The sequence below is a fragment of the Morus notabilis genome, unplaced genomic scaffold, assembly GCF_000414095.1.
Source record: "Morus notabilis unplaced genomic scaffold, ASM41409v2 Scaffold457, whole genome shotgun sequence".
Lineage (NCBI taxonomy): Eukaryota > Viridiplantae > Streptophyta > Magnoliopsida > Rosales > Moraceae > Morus > Morus notabilis.
Genome location: NW_010357333.1, coordinates 333,357 through 351,614, shown reverse-complemented (window position 1 = coordinate 351,614; position 18,258 = coordinate 333,357). Strand labels below are relative to the sequence as shown.

The window sequence follows — 18,258 nt, the reverse complement described above, 5'->3', positions numbered from 1 at the left end:
CTCTCTCTCATTTTTTGTCCCAAATCAAACGGATCTTGAACCAAGCAAAGATTTAAAGAAGTTTTCAACGTCAAGAGAAGGATTCGAGGTAGGATTACTGAAAGAACCTCTCTTGAATCTTACGTTTTCGGATTTCAAAACCCATTTTTGGTTCAAACCGGATTTTGATGGTTTTTGAGTAAAACTAGAGTAGAAATTAGAGATCTTTGGTTCTTTGGACTTGTTTTAGGACTTAGAACTCAGATCTAGTGGTTTCCCTTTGAAAAATCTTGATTTGGGACTGGATTTGCAGGTTTTGGATTGATTTCCGCGAGCTTCTCTCACGCAGCTGATTCCACCGGTCGACCAGTGCGGTCGACCGGATCACATGGAAGGCGGTCAACCAATGCGGTCGACCAGACTGTAAGGCTGACCGGTCGACCGGTGTGCACACTACCGGTTGACTGGTAGTGTTGCACTGCTCTGTCACCGGTCGACCGGTTGACACGGGGTTTGACCTTGTTTGGCCTGAAATTGCTGTTTTGACCCCTGTTTTCAGGGAGAACCAAAATTAGCTTCATTTGGGGACTTGAGATAGATGGATTAGCATTGTTAATCCTTGTTTTGAGATTGAAAACCCTTGGAATGATATTTTGAAACATGAAAATGGATTAGGGCACACTAATAGGAAATCTTGGTTGGAAATTGAGATTTAGATTACTTTAGGAATGAGAATTAATCCTAAAATGTTGTCTTGCATCAGTGATCGCTGAGGATTCAGACTGAAGGGGCTTAAGGAAGCGGAAGTCGAAAAAGGCAACGCTAGTCCCAGGTTTGATAGTGCGAGGTAGGATTTCTATTCCTTTTCCTTGTGAGCCTGTTTTCAAAAAATGATTTTGGCCTTGAAATGTTTTAAAGAAAGGGATTGGTTTGCAAAAGAAAAACTCTTTGAAAACCATGACTTGTTTAGTCATGGAACCTCATGGCTTGTCCAGTCATGGGGCCCGCGGCTTGAGTAGTTCGTGGGGTCGTATTAACGATTTCAAAATGTTAATGAATGATTTCTTAAGCAAAGAGATATTGTGAATTGGTAATAGAGTCTATTGCTGTAAGCCTAGATAGGATGCGGAGAGTGCATCCTCGGGGGCAGAACCTGAAACTCGGTCCGGGTAGGCGAGGCACTTGGTTAGGTAAGTAATTTGTACTAATTACTTGCTGAAGCCTGTAAAACGATTATTTACAGTTACATTTCCTTTGAGAAAAATGATGTGAAGTTCCGGCTGTTTAGTCGGGACTGAATGTCTTATTTTATTTACTTATTTATTTATGTATTCCCTCGCACATTTATTATAACGTTTATTTCAAATTATATCCTACTGGGCCTTTCGCTCAGTTTTATGTTTTAAATGTACTAAACCCCTCCCAGGAGATTCTAGGAGCGGTGCACAGTAGCTGGATATTTGCTACGGAGCAGCTGAGTTATGCTGCTGTTGGAATCGAGTGAGGATCGTGGACATCCTCTTAGACAAATGTAAGGAATTTGAGAAATTCTGTAGACTTATATAATATTTGGATTTACTAGACTGTGGTTGATGTCTGTTGTAATGATTAATTACATGAGCATGTATATACGATACTGTATGTCCTGTGGGGTGGAGCCCTGTGTGTTAGAGGCTCCGGGATTCTGTAATTTATTTATATTTTAATGCAGTTAAGTGTGGGGCCCGGTCTGAGAATCTGCTTTATTAATTTCTAATCGAGCTCCACGTCACCCACCCCGCTTGGGGGGCGTGACAGTTATTAATATAATTTTGATATTATTTGTTACAACATTACTATTACATTATATTATATTATTATATTATTATATCATTGTATTATTATATCATATTATTAAAATAATTATAATATTATCATAATATCATATTGTATGATAAGTAATAATATTTGAGTTATTAATATAATTATGATATTATTTGTTACCATGTTACTTTTATAATTATATTATATTATATTATTATTATATTATATTATATTATATTACGAGTCTAAATTTTAGATTGAGAAAATTTTAAATTTTAAATTTCATTGAAAGTATTATAGGTGTTATGAAAGTTTTATTAATTGTACTATGCTGATTCCCGCACAATCTAAAAGTTAAAGTTATACTTGCTCTGTTTTTTATTTTAGCTGTAGATTCTTAAAAAATCTTTAAAAAGCACTTTTAAAAAAATTTACCAAACACTAAAATTATCTTTTACTACAAGCAGAAACTGATTTTAAGAACGAAAAGCAATACCAAACGCAACCAAAATGTTTTACTTACACTTTTATTAATCTAACTGAATCAGATCTGTAGATTTCTCCGTTTCTATTTTTAATTTTTAAATTTATGACCACTTTTGCCAATTCTTCGAACGGAATCATTATTTGATGGTATTTTGGTTAATATGCCCTCCATTTCACCACTTCAAAGAGTTTTTCGTTTTTTATTAATTAATTAATTAATTACTTTTTAAGGATGAACACTTCAAAGTGTTAAGAGAAGAAAACATAATCAAGCTGCCTATAACAATAAGCAGAGACCATCTTATTTATCCATGGTCAAAAGCAAGCTTTACAAAATGCGTAAAGGGGTGTTTCGGATACTTTATTAGGATAACATACAGCGACATCCATATAACGCAGAATACTTGTATGGATGTAGCTATTCAGAATTCTTGACACCCATAGTTTTACCGAACTATTTGCACATGCTCTCTTTACAACCAGTGATTCTTCAACTCTTCACATTTTGTCACTAGATTTAAGCACTCAAATTGGTCTCAAATTCATCAGAAGTTCTCAGGCACAGTAAAATCATCATAGTCAAGGGAACCATCACTGCTGTCAAAGTCAGGATAGTCATCAAATTCGCCATCAAGATACTCATCAAAGACGAAATCAGCAACACTAGAATACCAAGAACCGTAGTCTTCATCAAATGATCCATCGTCAGAAAAATCATTAGGTGCATTATGACCATCATCGTCAGGACCAATGCGAAATTCAAGGTCCTCAGTTGACTCATGAGGAAGCCGCAAATATTTAATCTGTTCCTTACACCTTTGCCCCAGTTTTCCTTTCAAATCAATACTGAGACACCGGCGCAAGTCAAGTGACTCAAGATGAGGGCATCCATCAAGAATAGCTTGCAATCCCATGTTAGTCATGGGATTTCCAAGAAGCTGCAGATGGCGTAATTCAGGAATGTGTTTAGCAATACCAATTGCCTCTTCATTAATCTCCAACTCCATATCAGGATCCACGAACCAAGATCTATAGGCTTGACAATGCAACTTCAGTGATCTTAGACGAGGACAATGGCGCCCAACAGTTTCAAGAGGTTCTGTTGAAAAAGCGCAAAGTGAAAGATCAAGCTCCTCCAACAAAGGAAGTTTTGCAATGGCCTCAATCAATCCCTCATTTGAAACATTATAGCAACAAGCGAGCCGAAGGCGTTTGACTTGACCACAGCTGTAAAAAAAGGTTATAGAACGAACAAGACTTCAAAAGTTAGCAATAACATAGACAATGTAATTAGACTTTTGCATGATCAAGTTTGTTATTGGAATTTACACTCCATTTGGTAGGAAGTACAGAAAACATATGAGACAATTAAAATGATAGAAAAGAAATTAGTTTTGGTAAGGTTGTTTAATAGATAGGTAAGAAAGAAAACCAGAGATTGGTACAATTAATATTACTCATGTACTGGTATTAGTTTACTTTGAAAAAAAAAGGACGAAAAGGCAATTTTGATGATCATTATTTGGTTTCAAGTTTTACACTCAAAACACCCACCCCAAAATTGCAAACATTAAAATTAGAGGGGCCACTTCAACTTTTATCCACCTAATTTTCCTTTCCTCTTTTCCTTCTCTTCCCCCTTCCCCCCACTTCCTTCATCTTTTCTATCCTACCAAACATAGCATTAGAGATAGAAGCTTCAATACATACGCTTTGAAGCTTATAAGGGAAAACCAGGGGAAACAAGCGCCTAGAAAGTTTTATAACAATCGGCAGTCCGCTGTTTCCCAAATCTAAGGAAGGCTTGCACCTTCACAGCCAAACTTACCAAAATAAAGAAAAGGAAAAATAAAAGATAACAGGAATTGATGCTTAATTGGAAAACTAATTAAGATAAGTTGTCGTTAGTTTGAAACCATTGACATGCCACAACATTTTCTAAGCAGCATGCCAGCCAAACATGCCAAAAATAAGGCTACTTGAAACAAAACAATTTAATCCCAATCTCATAAAACTCCCATGCTACTCACCAAAGACAAACCAAAGCAAAACTACAAATAATAAAAGATTGAATAGCACCGTGCAGACAAAAGCATTAAGGTCCACAATAACACAAAAATAAACCTTATGTGAAATTACAGATGAGATGTGAAAAAAGTCAACGGTTATGGAGCAGGTGAAAGAAAACCCTAAAATTCCAGATTAACAGACTAAAGTTAATATTCAAAATTTAAAGGATAAAAAAAAAAAAAAAAAAAAAAAAAAATTAAATTTAAAAATTAAAAAAAAGAAAAAAAAAAAAAAAAAAAAAAAAAGCAAACATTTTTCACCGATTAGATTCCAAATATAAAATTCAAAACGTAAAGCAAAAACCCTGAGATTTCAAGAAGAGAAATCATAACCTATCGGTGATATGCTTGAGGAGACCATCATTTCCCAAGTATTCGATGTTGATATCAACCAGATTTCCACGACTACGATCGACGGCGTGGCGGCACATCCTGTCCAACTCCATATTCAGATCTGCCTCGCCGATATTATACATGTTGATTTTGCGCCACACCAGCGGATCCTTGCAGATGTCGAACCACGACTTGCACACAAACTGAGTGTTGTTCAGGATCTCCGTCGCAACAAGCCGAGAGAATATCGATGCCGTTACCTCCCGCGGCAGTTCCAGCCAGTTCCGGAGTTGTTCTTCCGAAGAATCCACGCCGCTCGAGGAGGAAATCTCCTTCGAGGATGAATCGTCATCGCCTGAGGAAGAAGACGCCATTAACGAGGGTTACAAACAAGGGATTCGATAGCTTAATTAGGGTTTCAATCGGCGGGAAGAAGTAAATGGGAAGAGAAGGAACTTCGATTTGGGAAAATGACTTGTTACAAGGTTGAGGAATTGTAGCAACACTTGCGCCCACTTAGAGCCGTAGATAAACCCAAATAACTCGCAAACCCACCCCAACTCCAACCAAATCCTGAAAAAGGCAATTTACAGTATTATTTTTAAATTTAAAGTTACATTTGATTTATTGATTTAGAATTATGATTCATAATTTTAATTTTTAAAATTTAAATTTTTTATGAGTAAAGAATACTATAGTGAACTAAAAACTATAGTCCTAAATCAGATTAGAACCCTCGAAACAAACAGAGCATAAATGTCTGACCCGAAATGTTTGAGATGATTTGTGAGTTAGATCTATAATAGCCCGCATACCACAACTCAGACCGCACAAACATGCCTGACCTCTAAGTTCTAACCCTAGGCAACTCATTTAACATCTCTAGTCTCTACTCTCATCAAGCAACTCTCTATGGCGTTATACTCATTCCTCGACCTAGACTCTTAAGCTCTTCGGCGCCTACGGCCTCTTTCCACCTCTCCTCTCGGCTCTCCCCGCATTCTTTTCGCCTCTCCTCTTGGCTCTCAGGTAATAGCTTGGCTCTGATTTCTTTTCTCTTTGTCTCTCTTTCTCTGATTTTTGATTTCTGGATTTAATCAAAGTCAAGTAAGGCATCGTGCACTGATGGAATTATAAATTACTCTTTGTATTTAGAGTTTTTTTTTCTCTTGATGTGTTTGTTTGGACCATCATCAAGCAACCACAACCAAACTTCTAGAATTATTGCATCACCTTCCCCATCCCCTAATCCTACAAACCAATCGGTTGACCGTTAATTTTTTTTTTTCAAAACACCGGCCCCTAGATCACCAAAAAAAAAAGTGTGATTGATTTAGAAAATGAGGAGAGAGATGGTAAGAGAAAGCCCGTTAAGAAATTTGAGGTTTGAGATCATTTTACTATTAAGAAAGGGGGTAATCCAGGTGTGCAAGAGGGGTGTGTAATTATTGTTTGAAGGACCATGCTTGTAGTTCTAGAATGCATGGGACAAGTAGCATGTTGGTCCATTTAAGAAAGCAATGCAAAAAGAATCCCTTTAGAGTTGAAGATAAGAAGCAGAAATTGTTGAGTTTTCCTTTGAGTAGTGAAAGTGGGAATGGTTTGTTAGCAATAGGGTATAGTAAAGAAGCTTGTAGGAAAGCTTTAGCTAAGATGGTGATCATGGATGAGCTGCCGTTTAGGAGTGTAGAAGGGGAGGGGTTTAGACACTTCTACCAAGTAATGCAGTCCAAATTTATTCCTCCTTCAAGAATAACAGTTGCTAGAGATGTTATGCAATTGTTTTGTGAGGAAAAGGCTAAATTGAAAGCTTCTTTACGCAATGATTGTAAGAGGGTGTCCTTTACAACTGAGGGTTAGACTTCTTTGCAAAACATACACTATATGTGTCTAACTGCCCACTACATTGATTATGATTGGAACCTTCAAAAGATAATTATCAATTTTTGTATTGTGCCAAATAGAAAAGGGGAAACTATTGGGAGGTTGATTGAGCATTGTATGCATAGATGGCAGCTTGAGAAGGTGTTCACGGTGACAGTAGATAATGTTGTTGCCAATGATTCAACCTTGAGATTTTTCAAATGGAGGGTGAATGGGTGGAAGGGCACTGTTTTGGATGGTAAATTTCTCCACCACCGTTGTGCTGCTCACATTGTCAACCTCATTGTAAATGAAGGACTAAAGGAAATGCATAGCTTAATAGCAGCAATTCAAAATGCTGTTAAGTATGTCAAATCTTCTCCTACGAGGTTACGAAAGTTTAAAATTTTTGTGGAGCAAGAGAACGTTGAATATAAGAAGATGTTGGTTTTAGATGTCCCAACTAGGTGGAACTCAACATACATGATGTTAGATGTTGCTACTAAGTTCTAAAAAGGTTTTTGATTGGTATGAAGAGGATGATGAAAAGTACTTAAGATACTTTTTGAAAGAAGATGGTGGGAAGAGAAAAGTGGGACCACCAATAAAAGGAAGATTGGGCAAATGCTAAGATTTTTGTTCAATTTATTAAGATTTTTTATGAAGTTACTTTGAAATTTAATGCATCACAACATGTCACTTCCAACAAGGGCATTAGTTTTCTGCCAGGTGTCCCTAAACTTAGCACTTTTCTAGTTTGGTCGTGACTTTTATTATTATTATTAGAATGTGATCTTCTTATGTGATGAATTTGTTGGCTTCTAGATCCTTGGATGTCATGTCCCTTGAAGATTTGAAGCTCATAGGTCTAATATCGCTCTCTAGTATCTTTCTTGTATTACTTTCACCGTCTCTCATGTTTATCGTAAAGGAAACTCTGCAGTTGTTAAATTGGCTTCTTTTGATCTTCATTTGGATTGTGATTTACGGTGGTGGAATTCTCTCAAACAATTGGTCGTGATATGAAATGCCTAACCAAAGATTTATCCAGTAAGGATTTTAGTCATCTAATTTCTTTTGAATCTCGATAAGTTCATGCAATTTTTTTTTTTTTAATTTTAGGTTTTTCCCTTGGAATTCTACTAATTAAGGATTTTAATGAGGCCTTTATATTTATGATAGAAAAAGTAGAACACCTGAATGGTTCTGTCTCTTGTTTTTTCTTGATTTTGTTGTTTTTCTTTTGGCTTCATACTTTTTGTCTGTTAGTCGTTTTTCAATCTTTAAACATTTCTTATACTTTTTTTTTATTAATAAATAGGGAGGATGTAAGTGCCAACTTAGTTAAGATGTGCTTTCTTCCTCTGATATTAGTAATCTTCTCCCATTGTAAGTGTTCAAATATCACTTAACATAATTATTATTGACTAAATCTGGGTAAAAATGTCACTTTCATGTTGTAAATATTTAGCTAGAAAATTTTCTAAAGTAAGGAGGGGTATTTTTTGTCATCTTGAGAATTTTTAATGGTCAGAGTACACTTTTCTATAAGCTTTGACTAACGGAGGGTTGTCTCTGTAGTCTTTCCAAAAACATATGTTATGTTGACGAGAAAGTGTTTAATTTGGACAAATCAAAGAATGCCTTCCATGATATTTGGTAAGAGGAAATATACAATATAAAGGAAGGAGAGGATAAAACCCAAATAAGGAAAATAAAAAGGAACGAAAGAGTTTTGTTTTCATCGTGTTTGGTAGAAGGGAAAAAATGAGAGAAGTTGTCTGTATAGCATTTTACCATTTTACCATTACACCCTTTATGTAAAATGGGTGAATGAAGTGTAATTAAGGGCAAGATAATTATCTATACCTTTTTTTTTTTTTTTTTCTTTTTCTTACGTTTTCTTTTCAAAATTGAAAGGATTTAAATATGGCGGACCTGATAGATTTTCTACTTCTTTCCTTCCTGATTTCCTCATTACCAAAAAACTATTCCCTTTTCCAACTCTAAAATCCCTTCAATAATTTATTTCCTTCTACTATTAACTCTACCGTCCTTAATTGAACACGATAACTGACAGTTGAACAGAACACCGTTTTGGGATATAGACGGACACCACTAAGCGCCAAAAAATAACATACATAATCGTTGTTCCAAGAGAAAAAACTCCATGAATGTTCTAAACGATCTACTTATTGTAGTTCAGATTATACCAACAAGAACAAGCGTAAAAAGGTAAAAGTAAAAAATGGGCAGAACGATAACGAAACGTCCAAAAAATTTACCCTTTTATTTGTGCAGTATAGATTGATTCATGTAAAAGTCGTGAAGAATTTCCAAGCATTTAAATTACGAACTATTCTGTTATATTGATAAGTCCCAAGACTCCTATAGCGTGGATACATCATACGATAACACATCCCGCTATGAAATTTAATATTAATTCAATGATTGTTAATCAAAGGAATAAGTTTATACTGACACAGGAATCCCAGAATTCCTAACATCAGTACAAATTTTACACGTACAAATTAGTAGCTTAAAATGAGCATCTACAAACAAATGGTGGGACACAAGACCCTATTGTCATTTCATTCTACAAAAGCATGGCAAATACAAGAGACACTGGGTTACGTTTCATCCACAGCTCAAGCGAGATTCAGTGATCCGCATGGTTGTTTGTCGGCGCGGAATCCCAATTTCGCAGGCATTGACCCTTGCTGCAAATCGAAGCGAACAGAGTGATTCGCCAATTGAAGATGGATCTGGGGATAAATTTACGAACATCAATGTCTTGGAATCTCCCCCTAGACAAGGCTGTTCACACATTGAAATTAATAGTTAGCACCAGACAATATTTAAGCAGCGAGGTTTAATACATTGATGAAACGAGGAAAACTGACCATAAGTCTATACCTGAAGAAGATATGTTAGCTTTGAGTTCCTGAAAGGTACATGGTCCTCCTTTTTTGCTAAAGCAAATATAACATCACTCAAACATGCCAAACTTTTATTGATGGCCTGAAATTTTGAGAAAAGAAATTACCAAAATCATCTTGTGAGAATAGATACCATAAGGGTCATAAATTAGAAAGGAAACTACAAAAGATCATAAATTAGAAAGGAAACTAAAAAATTTAACTAACTACCTGTGTTTCCTTTAAACGGTCTCCAGTTGCACCACTCCTCGAGAGCCGCTCACTTCCAGCAAGGTCAATAAGGTTTAAGACCCCCTGAACTTGTTGTTCAGTACCCTGCCAAAGCATAACATTTGTCAATGGATATTTATATGCAAAACAAAACGTGAAAAAAGAGAAAGCTAAGTGCACAAATGTCACTGCAACATTGCAACAAACCTCATTTACGCCGGATATACGCAGCGTGAACACAAAATGACTCCTTGATGACTGCTCATTCATTTGTGTCCTGCCAACAGACCTGACGTTCCAAATGGCAATAAAAATGACGTTAAAAATTTGTTAGTCAAAAGGAAACTCTAGGGGGATCTGGGAAGTAAGGGGTGAATTGAAGTCAAAAATAAAAATCCATACTCTTTCTTCCTCTAAAATGTATGATAAAATCTAGATGAGACAAAGATTGAAGATTTTTTACTCTAGAAGTTTAACCTGTATGTTCCCATCTCCAGAGAAAGTATTATTTAAGAGCAAAGCAGAATTTGTAAGGGAAAAACAAAGCAAAAACCAGCATGCCTGATGCCAAAACATATGGAGCTTCCTAATGCTATCAACACTAAAGGCAAGAATATGTTACAAGATAGGACTAGGTGGAAAGCTTACTATACCTGCTCTGTGCCGCCTGATGTAGAAGAGAGGAGACCTCTTTTAGGCTACAAACATCAACAATGGTGAGATCTGAAACATGAGTATTTCCATTTGCATCATGTTTAATTGTAAACTGCTTTCCGAGAACCCCACTTTCAGTCCTCATCATATCTGCATTACTTGACCTGCTTGTTGATAACAAATCACGAATTGTTTCGTTGTATATCTCTAGCATTGAGGCCTGCACCAAAGTTTTATGGATAAGAAGCATGATCAGCAAATGTAAAAAGATGAAAAACAACATTTGCTACCTGCATCTTGTATTTCCAGCCTTGGGATTGAAGAGCCTGACTAGTTTGAAATATTTGTTCTAATGAGCGTGGTATTAGCCCTTTCTGCTCTGGGGTTTCTGGTCTACCCATCATGGTAAAGGTTTTGCCAGACCCTGTTTGACCGTAGGCAAAGATGCAAACCTAAAAGAAAAATCACCAGTATTCTTTATTTATTAACAGACACGTTAAACTGCAACTAATTTATCTCATGGCCGCTCAGTAAAGGAAAAAAAGAAAGTCACCCTGTAGCCATCAAGCGCACTCTGTACCAGCTGTGATATTTCTACAAAAACATCTTCTTGAGACGCGTCCTGGTTAAATACTTTGTCAAAAGTAAAAGGATATTTCTGCCCTGCAGACCAAAAAAAAAAAAAAGGAAGAAGAAGAAGTTGAGTTAACCTTTAGGGATGTGATTCTCATTTCAAGTTCTCAAGATAGACATATATATATATATATATATATAAATATATAACTACCAGAAAATTTGGGAAAAAAGGTTGGAAGGAAAGAAAATCAGGTCCATACCACTTTGTAACACGTCAATACCCCTTCCAAGAGCTTCTGTTGACGTAGGATAAGAAATGACAGGGTTTTCTGATCCAGCACTTTCATCCGGCAACAAAGGCCGCACCCGACAGAAGACTCTAATATTTCCTTTAAGCTCCTGTTGTTACAAACAATTTATTATCTTTAGCCACTGTTATTACAAACAATCTATTAACACTAAAACATTCCTGAAATTCAACAGAGTTAGTGAAGCTACCAGAATGGTGTTGTGCAGCTTCTTTCTCAACTTTTCTCCTTCAACTACTTGGAACTCAACATCTGCAAGGCGGTCTTGTAGCTCACTCAAAATTCTCTTCTGCTCTTCAAATTCTGCCCTTGTTTCTGAAGCTGATAAATCCGCCATCTAAATGAATAGAATAATCAAATTATAAATGTTTTTTTGTATGTAAATATCTTATGTGCCATGGGCACATTTTTCAAGTCAAGAACCAACTACAGCATAGGTGTTACCTTCAATTTTTCATTTGCAGCAGCTAGTTGATGCTCAAGTAGACGTATTCGCTCCCTTTGTGATGAACATACATCCTGGAAAAAGAAGAGAGGCAACTTATGAAACTTTTTAAGAAGGAATGTACAAGATATAAAGACGAAAATAAACCAACCTCCAACGCATTTGTTTTCATTGTTAAGTCATCTAACACTGCATGTGACTTCCCATAAACCTCTTTGTGTTTCTCCATTTCAGAAGTCAAAGCTTGCACTTGTGAAGCTCGGTGATCACGGTCATCTCTCACTTGTTGCAGCTCTCCTCGAAGGCATTTCAATTCATTTAGCAACGTATCTTTTTGCTTTATGGCATCATCTTGGGAAGCCTGCAACAAAACCATACACAAAAAACGTTTAAGCCACGTCCAAAATCAAGTGATTGTAGTGACAATAACATAAATACCAGGTCCAAGCAAATGACCACAAAGGAAATCAAAGAGGCATTTACCTTAATGGAACTCAACTGATCTTGCAATGATTTATAGTGACCCCTTAAAGTGCTAAGGTTTTCCACAATGGTCAGTTTCTCCATTTCTACTCGTTTAAGAGACTCACTGGCCGTTTCAAGATCTGTTTGGAGCTTGCTGTTGTACTGTTGAAGACTCTTGTTATACTCTTGGGCTCGATTGTACAAATCTTCACTTGTGGAAACCTGAAGAATCAGAAATAAAATAACCATTTAGCAAAATATGCAAATGCAAAGGTAAAATAAAATAAAATAAAATAAAAAATTGCTGAAATTAAGACACAAATGAGAGAGATCAAAACAAAATCTTTATATTACCCTCTGATCAGCAATTAGTTTCTCTTGCTTTACTTTTTCAAGAGCGTCTGAAAGAGAAGCTTGCAACTTTTCAGCACCATCCCTTGCCTCCTTTTCTCTTCTATGACAATTGATTGCGTCCTAGCCGTCAAACAAAACAAAAGGGAAACCAGACAGATAAGAATCAAAAGGGCATGCCACTTGATCAGGTAAATTATTTATATTCTTGGACTGACAAACTTACCAACTTATCAGACTCTTCCTTTGCTAGCTTCTCTTCCAACGTAGCAATAGTTTTCTGCAACTCCAAATTAATTTGGTTCATCTCCTCTACCTTGTTCTTCAACTCCAACTCTGCAATAATACAAATGTCACATAAAATTCCTTTCTAGAGGAAATAATATATCAAAAACGTGATAGAGCACACGAGTAAAGATTTGAGAATAAGAACTTACCAGTATCAAGGCATTTCTTTTCACTACATTCCAATGCATTGTGAAGCTTTTCCTGCTCAAGAAGGCTGCTTTCCTCAACTCTTTGAAACCATTTAACACAAAGTTTAAACCTCTTATTCTGATCACCCAATTGCTCCGCTTTCTTCTGCCCAATCAAATAACAGAATTAAAAAAAAAAAATAGTTGTAACAGAGTTCACATGGAATTAATTGCAAGAATAAAAAAAGCAGCAAACTCGTTAAGAAAGATGCAAACCTTGTGATCAAATTTGCTTGCTTTCAACTTCTCATTTAGCAGTGCCTCAACTTCTTCTTTTGTGAACTCGACACTCGTGTTCTCGGACTCAATACTGTTTGCATCAGCGGCAGTAGCTGTAGCATCCTGTCTGTTGTTTACTGACGAAAAGGGCTGTCTCCTAGGCGGCCCACTGCCCGTCTGTCCCGGCGCTCTCGTCACTCCTATTCTCCTACGCTTGTCGAACGGAACATCATCCACGCCTTCCTTTTTCTACAGACACAAACCAAAACAAAATAACCATATAACTATTCATTCAAGAGCAAAATTATTAGCAACCCTCATAAAAATGAATCCCATTTCATTTTATATCACCATTTCACTAAATTCATCATAGATAATGAAAAAAAAATCCCAATTTTGCAACATCTCGGAACCCTAGGAAGAAAAATTTTAACCCCAAATCACAATAATCTCAGAGACCCAAGACAGGACTCGAATTCAAAGACCCAGAACTTCTTTCAAGTTATCTTCGCCGTGAAAAACACAATGAGGTTTAGAAGAAAAGTTAGGGCTTACAGCATTGGGACTCCGAGGGGCTCGATTCTGGTTGCGAGAAGCCATTACTGCTCAAATCCTCCAAAATCGAAGCGAAAAGTTCTGGAGAATTAGTGTCGCATAGTCGGTGGTAGCCGCCAAAATCGAAAACTTAAGAGGTGAAGCAAAAAGAGAAAACTGAGGAGAAATGTGAGATCTGAGTTTTCGAACAAACTTGTTCGAAGTTGAATCTGATTTGTCTTTGGAGAGAGAAGCAGGAAGTTAGAGAGAGAGAGCGAGAGAGAGAGAGAGAAAATTTGAATTTGGATCTGGCGGTGCTTCTAAACGCTCCTGGAGAAAGACGTTGGACCTTTTGTGTTTGGGCCGGATCGGGTACATACCATGGGCCCGGTTTTTAACGATTAAGAATCCGAAGTTCTAACTAGTAACTTCCCATGTTCTTTCTACAACCATGTCAAAAAAAAATAATTTAAGAAAAAAACCACCCATATTCTGTTAGAGTGCGTTTAGTTGTAGTCATGGAATAGTAATAGTAATGATAATGGTAATGAGAATAAAATGGAATAGGAATGTATCGAAAATAAATATTAATTTTTTTATTTAGTTGGAGTTATGAAATGAATTTAGAATAGAATGAAATCAATCATGTTTTGCGAAAAATACCCTTGAACCTATGAACAATCTTTAACCAAAAAAGTGAAGCAACAACCCAAATCTGAAAAAACCATTATATGTTGTTCTCAACAAGACCTAAATCTAAAAACATATATTCCTCAAAAGTATTGTTGAAATTTTATCACAAACTTGAAAAATCAATACAATGCTCTGAGCAACCTAATCTTAAACTATGGAATTTATTTTATGCTATCAAAATTTTCTTCTTCCATGAACAAGAAGAGCGAGAGAAGAAAAAAAACTATGGAAAGATTCAAGCTTGATTGTGAGCTTCAATGTTGACGGTGGATCACCGAAGGCACTCAAAGCGAGCTCCGATGACTTCCGGCAGCCTTGAGAGCTCCAGAATGACAGAATTCTGGCGATCTCTGGCGGCGCTCGAAATGGGCTTTGGCAGTGGATGCGAGTTTTGAAGATGTATGGCGGCTTTTGACGTGGGCTTCGGACGTGGGCGTGGCGGCCCGGCAGTGCTTGACACAAGCGTCGGAGATGTAGTCTCACCGTAACTTCAGGCTGGATCTGACAAAGATATGGATGGGTTTTGATTTTGGATTAGTGTGTTTAGAAGATGAAAATGGTAGTTAGGAAAAAAAATGATTCCACCAGCCTCAGAATTACAATTTCACTTTTGATTAGATGAATGACCTTTCCAAGAAAGACATTTTTTATTTGAATTTCTCAACCAAACATAAGAAACAGACTTTACTAAAAGAATTGTTTTTCTTTCTTTTCCATTACTCCCAACCAAATGTGCCCTTAATGTTTTTTTCCTATAATTTTATGTTTATTACTGGGAAAAAAAACTAATAGATATAAAGGAAAGTAAAAGGAAACCCATGTTAGTATTTTGCATTCTAATGAGAAAGTGTTGATTTATCCAATGAAAAAATGTATATATATTTTTTAAAAGTGTGAAGTTTGTTATCCTAAAAAAAAGGCTTTTCAGGTTTAAAAAAAAAGGTTTTTCTTAGCATATAAAGAAAGTGTGAGGTTTGAACTTCCAAAGAAGAGCAAGTGGTTAAAAGCCAACAAATAAATAAAAAATAAAAATTGGGACATAGTTTGTTTTTTTTTTTTCAGGGTAGGGATATGAAGGCTATTATAAAGTTACTTCTTTTTTTTTTAAGGAAATTAAAGTTACTTTTGAGTCACGAAATTATAACTACAGTGATTTTTTTATTGTAAAAGCAGATTTTAGTGGTTATTTAAGACATTATTTCTTGGAAGAAATATAATAGCTTTTAAAAAGATAGAAATATAGACATTATTGGTTTGGTGGTAGTCTAATTCATTTTCTTGCATAAAGCTTTTAAACAGAGAGAAATATAGGTGCCTGGCCCTCTCATTGGAACAAGTTGGGTCGTGCTTCTTTTTCTTTCGTTGACAAATTATTTTTATATATTACCCTTGATTAATATTTTTATGTCAAAAAACTATATCAGTCAACAAATTATATCACTTAAAAAAATATTAATCAAGAAATAATAGATAAAAATGCATACTCATGCACTCATAAAAATAAGTTCAGTAATTATCTTTTTTTTTTTTCCTCTAGAGTTTAGACCTTCTAGATTTTATTGGACGGATAAGATCAAACTGTGGATTACAAAATTAGTCAGCAACTTGTTGCAGACATGAATCATTTTGGTTTGTTGGTTCGAATTGTATGTAATTTGAAAACTGAAAAATCTTAACCATGAATAAATTGCAATTTGAACTAGGAATAAAATTTAAATCCGTATTTGGGTAATTGTCTTACAAAAAGTCAATGACAATGGAATGTTTTAATGGAGCATATGAATGAGGTTTTGTTCGTCTATTTGCTTTGAATGCATAAACACACCAAAAAAAAAACTGTTTTTATTGAGATTGAAACAAAAAAAGTTATGACATTTACAAATTTAGGTAGAAGAAAGATAAATTATTATTCATTTAATCGGATTCTATGAATTTAAGGGGACATAAATTCAGATTTTTGCACTATTTGAGTAGTTTGATTTTAGATTTTAATTCAAATAATTTTTGCTCCAAAACACCAATATGAGTTAGAAATTTAACTCAAATTAGAATTTTCAACTCGAATCAATAAAAATAACATGCTCTAATCTCTCATTTAACATGGCCACAAACGTCTTAGCATTTTTGGCATTGGAGAAATTGCAGAGACCCTTGTCGAACTCAAATCTAGGCTAGCACTATTTCTATAAGGGTGCGTCACACTTTTTTACTTTTCTCACGTTTTTAAACCACCTCTCATTTTACTTATACATCTCTTAAAATTTAAAAAAAAGTCCCTACAATTAAATCACTCTCAATTTTACTTTTTATACACACATTTTTAAACCACTCATCATTCTACTTATTACATCCTTTTAAAATTTCAAAAAGGTCCCTATAAATAAATCACCCACAATTCTATTTTTCTATAGTTTACTGTTTCTTCTACAGTGAAATGACGCTTTTACCCTCGATTTACTGTTCTCTTCTTCTTCTGGTGCAAGGGCATTTTGGTCTTTCGTTGGCTTTTTGGTTTTGCACAGATCAGTTTACTGTTTCTTCTACAGTGAAAATGACGCTTTTACCCTCGATTTACTGTTCTCTTCTTCTTCTGGTGCAAGGGCGTTTTGGTCTTTCGGTGGCTTTTTGGGTGCGTTTGGAATTGATTCCAAAACGTTTTTATTTTCTGTACGAAAATGAAAATGAAAACGTTTTTAGTTTCATTTTTGAATTATTTCTAAAAATGCGTTTGGTAGTTTTATTTAGAGATTGATTTCAGTTTTAAAAAAAAACTGAAACTGCGTTTAGTGGTTTAATTTTTGAAAACATGTAATAATATATTAAATAATAATATATTAAATAAATAATATTATTAAATATATTATATAAATAATATTATTAAATATATTAAATAATAATATATTAAATAAATAACATTATTAAATATATTAAATAATATTATTAAATATATTAAATAATAATATATTAAATATAAATAATATTATTAAATATATTATTAAATATATTATTAAATATATTAAATAATAATATATTAAATAAATATATTAAATAAACATATATAATACAAAAACGGTTTCAGAAAAGAGGGAAGAAAATGAAAAAAAAAAAAAAGTGAAATCCGTTTTTCAGAAAACAGAAAATGAAAACGAGAAAATGAAAACACCTTTTTTTCATTTTCTGATTTCCACAAAAAGACAAAAACGTTTTTGGTTTTGTTTTTTAAAAAAAATTGCACCAAACACGTTTTTAACACCCGTTTTCATTTTTTTGCTTTGAAAACCATAAAAAACGAAAATGAAAACGCAAACAAACAGGCCCTTTGGGTTTTGCTTTTTGGTAATTTCCCAGCCCCTACAACTCTTATTTTCCTTTCTCCCTCGATTCTCTTACAGCCCGTTTGGTTAGAGGATTCGTTCTCTGATTCGAATCATGATTCATAGTTCGCTATAATATTTTCTCTCATAAAAAATACACATAAATAAAAAATAATTATAATCTCATGATTCTAATTCATGAATCAAACGGCATCTTATATTCTCTGCCCCTTCATTTGCTCTCTTTCTTGGTTGTTCGCATTTCGTGTGGGATGCAGCCCTAAGGGCTTCTTTCTTCTCTCGATTGTTTTGGGTCTGCCGCTTTCTATTCATTTTTGTTTGCTGCGTTGCATTGATTTTTCCTCCTTGCGCCCGTGTGGAGCCCTAAGGCTCATTTCTTTCTTTGCATTTCTGCTCTATGCCGCTATTGGGCCCCTCATTCTTTTTTTTTGTCCTCTTCGTGTGATTCTTCTTTCTCGCTTTGTTTTGGCCGGGATGTTGCGCCTCATCCTTTGGGGTTTTGGAGTGTTGATTCTATTAT

General features: G+C 35.1%; 2 protein-coding genes across 2 annotated transcripts; both read right to left on the bottom strand.

Annotated features, from left to right (window-relative positions):
* Positions 1–2,533: 2,533 nt before the first annotated feature.
* LOC21397969 (F-box protein SKIP19) lies at positions 2,534–5,236 on the bottom strand. Its single transcript, XM_010089799.2, has 2 exons — positions 4,671–5,236; positions 2,534–3,495 (listed from the first exon to the last, which is right to left on the bottom strand). The coding sequence occupies exons 1-2, from the start codon at positions 5,042–5,044 to the stop codon at positions 2,814–2,816; spliced, it is 1,056 nt and encodes a 351-aa protein (XP_010088101.1). The 5' UTR covers positions 5,045–5,236; the 3' UTR covers positions 2,534–2,813.
* Positions 5,237–8,907: 3,671 nt separating this feature from the next.
* Positions 8,908–13,975, bottom strand: LOC21397968 (kinesin-like protein KIN-14C). The gene is made up of 17 exons (XM_024169152.1): positions 13,732–13,975; positions 13,174–13,425; positions 12,919–13,063; positions 12,708–12,817; positions 12,485–12,604; positions 12,149–12,352; positions 11,817–12,026; positions 11,665–11,739; positions 11,411–11,557; positions 11,173–11,311; positions 10,890–10,999; positions 10,627–10,788; positions 10,336–10,556; positions 9,890–9,971; positions 9,683–9,787; positions 9,450–9,554; positions 8,908–9,350 (listed from the first exon to the last, which is right to left on the bottom strand). Exons 1-17 carry the CDS (start codon positions 13,774–13,776, stop codon positions 9,171–9,173), a joined length of 2,412 nt encoding a protein of 803 aa, XP_024024920.1. The 5' UTR covers positions 13,777–13,975; the 3' UTR covers positions 8,908–9,170.
* Positions 13,976–18,258: the final 4,283 nt, after the last annotated feature.

Excerpts from the sequence above, each read along its gene's own strand:
- LOC21397968 (XM_024169152.1), bottom strand. The coding sequence starts at position 13,776 with ATGGCTTCTCGCAACCAGAATCGAGCCCCTCGGAGTCCCAATGCT. Across the intron at positions 11,312-11,410 it reads AGCTGCACAACACCATTCTG|GAGCTTAAAGGAAATATTAG; the intron begins GTAGCTTCACTA and ends TTGTAACAACAG. Across the intron at positions 9,555-9,682 it reads ACCGTTTAAAGGAAACACAG|GCCATCAATAAAAGTTTGGC; the intron begins GTAGTTAGTTAA and ends TCAAAATTTCAG.
- LOC21397969 (XM_010089799.2), bottom strand. The coding sequence starts at position 5,044 with ATGGCGTCTTCTTCCTCAGGCGATGACGATTCATCCTCGAAGGAGATT. Across the intron at positions 3,496-4,670 it reads CTCAAGCATATCACCGATAG|CTGTGGTCAAGTCAAACGCC; the intron begins GTTATGATTTCT and ends CTTTTTTTACAG.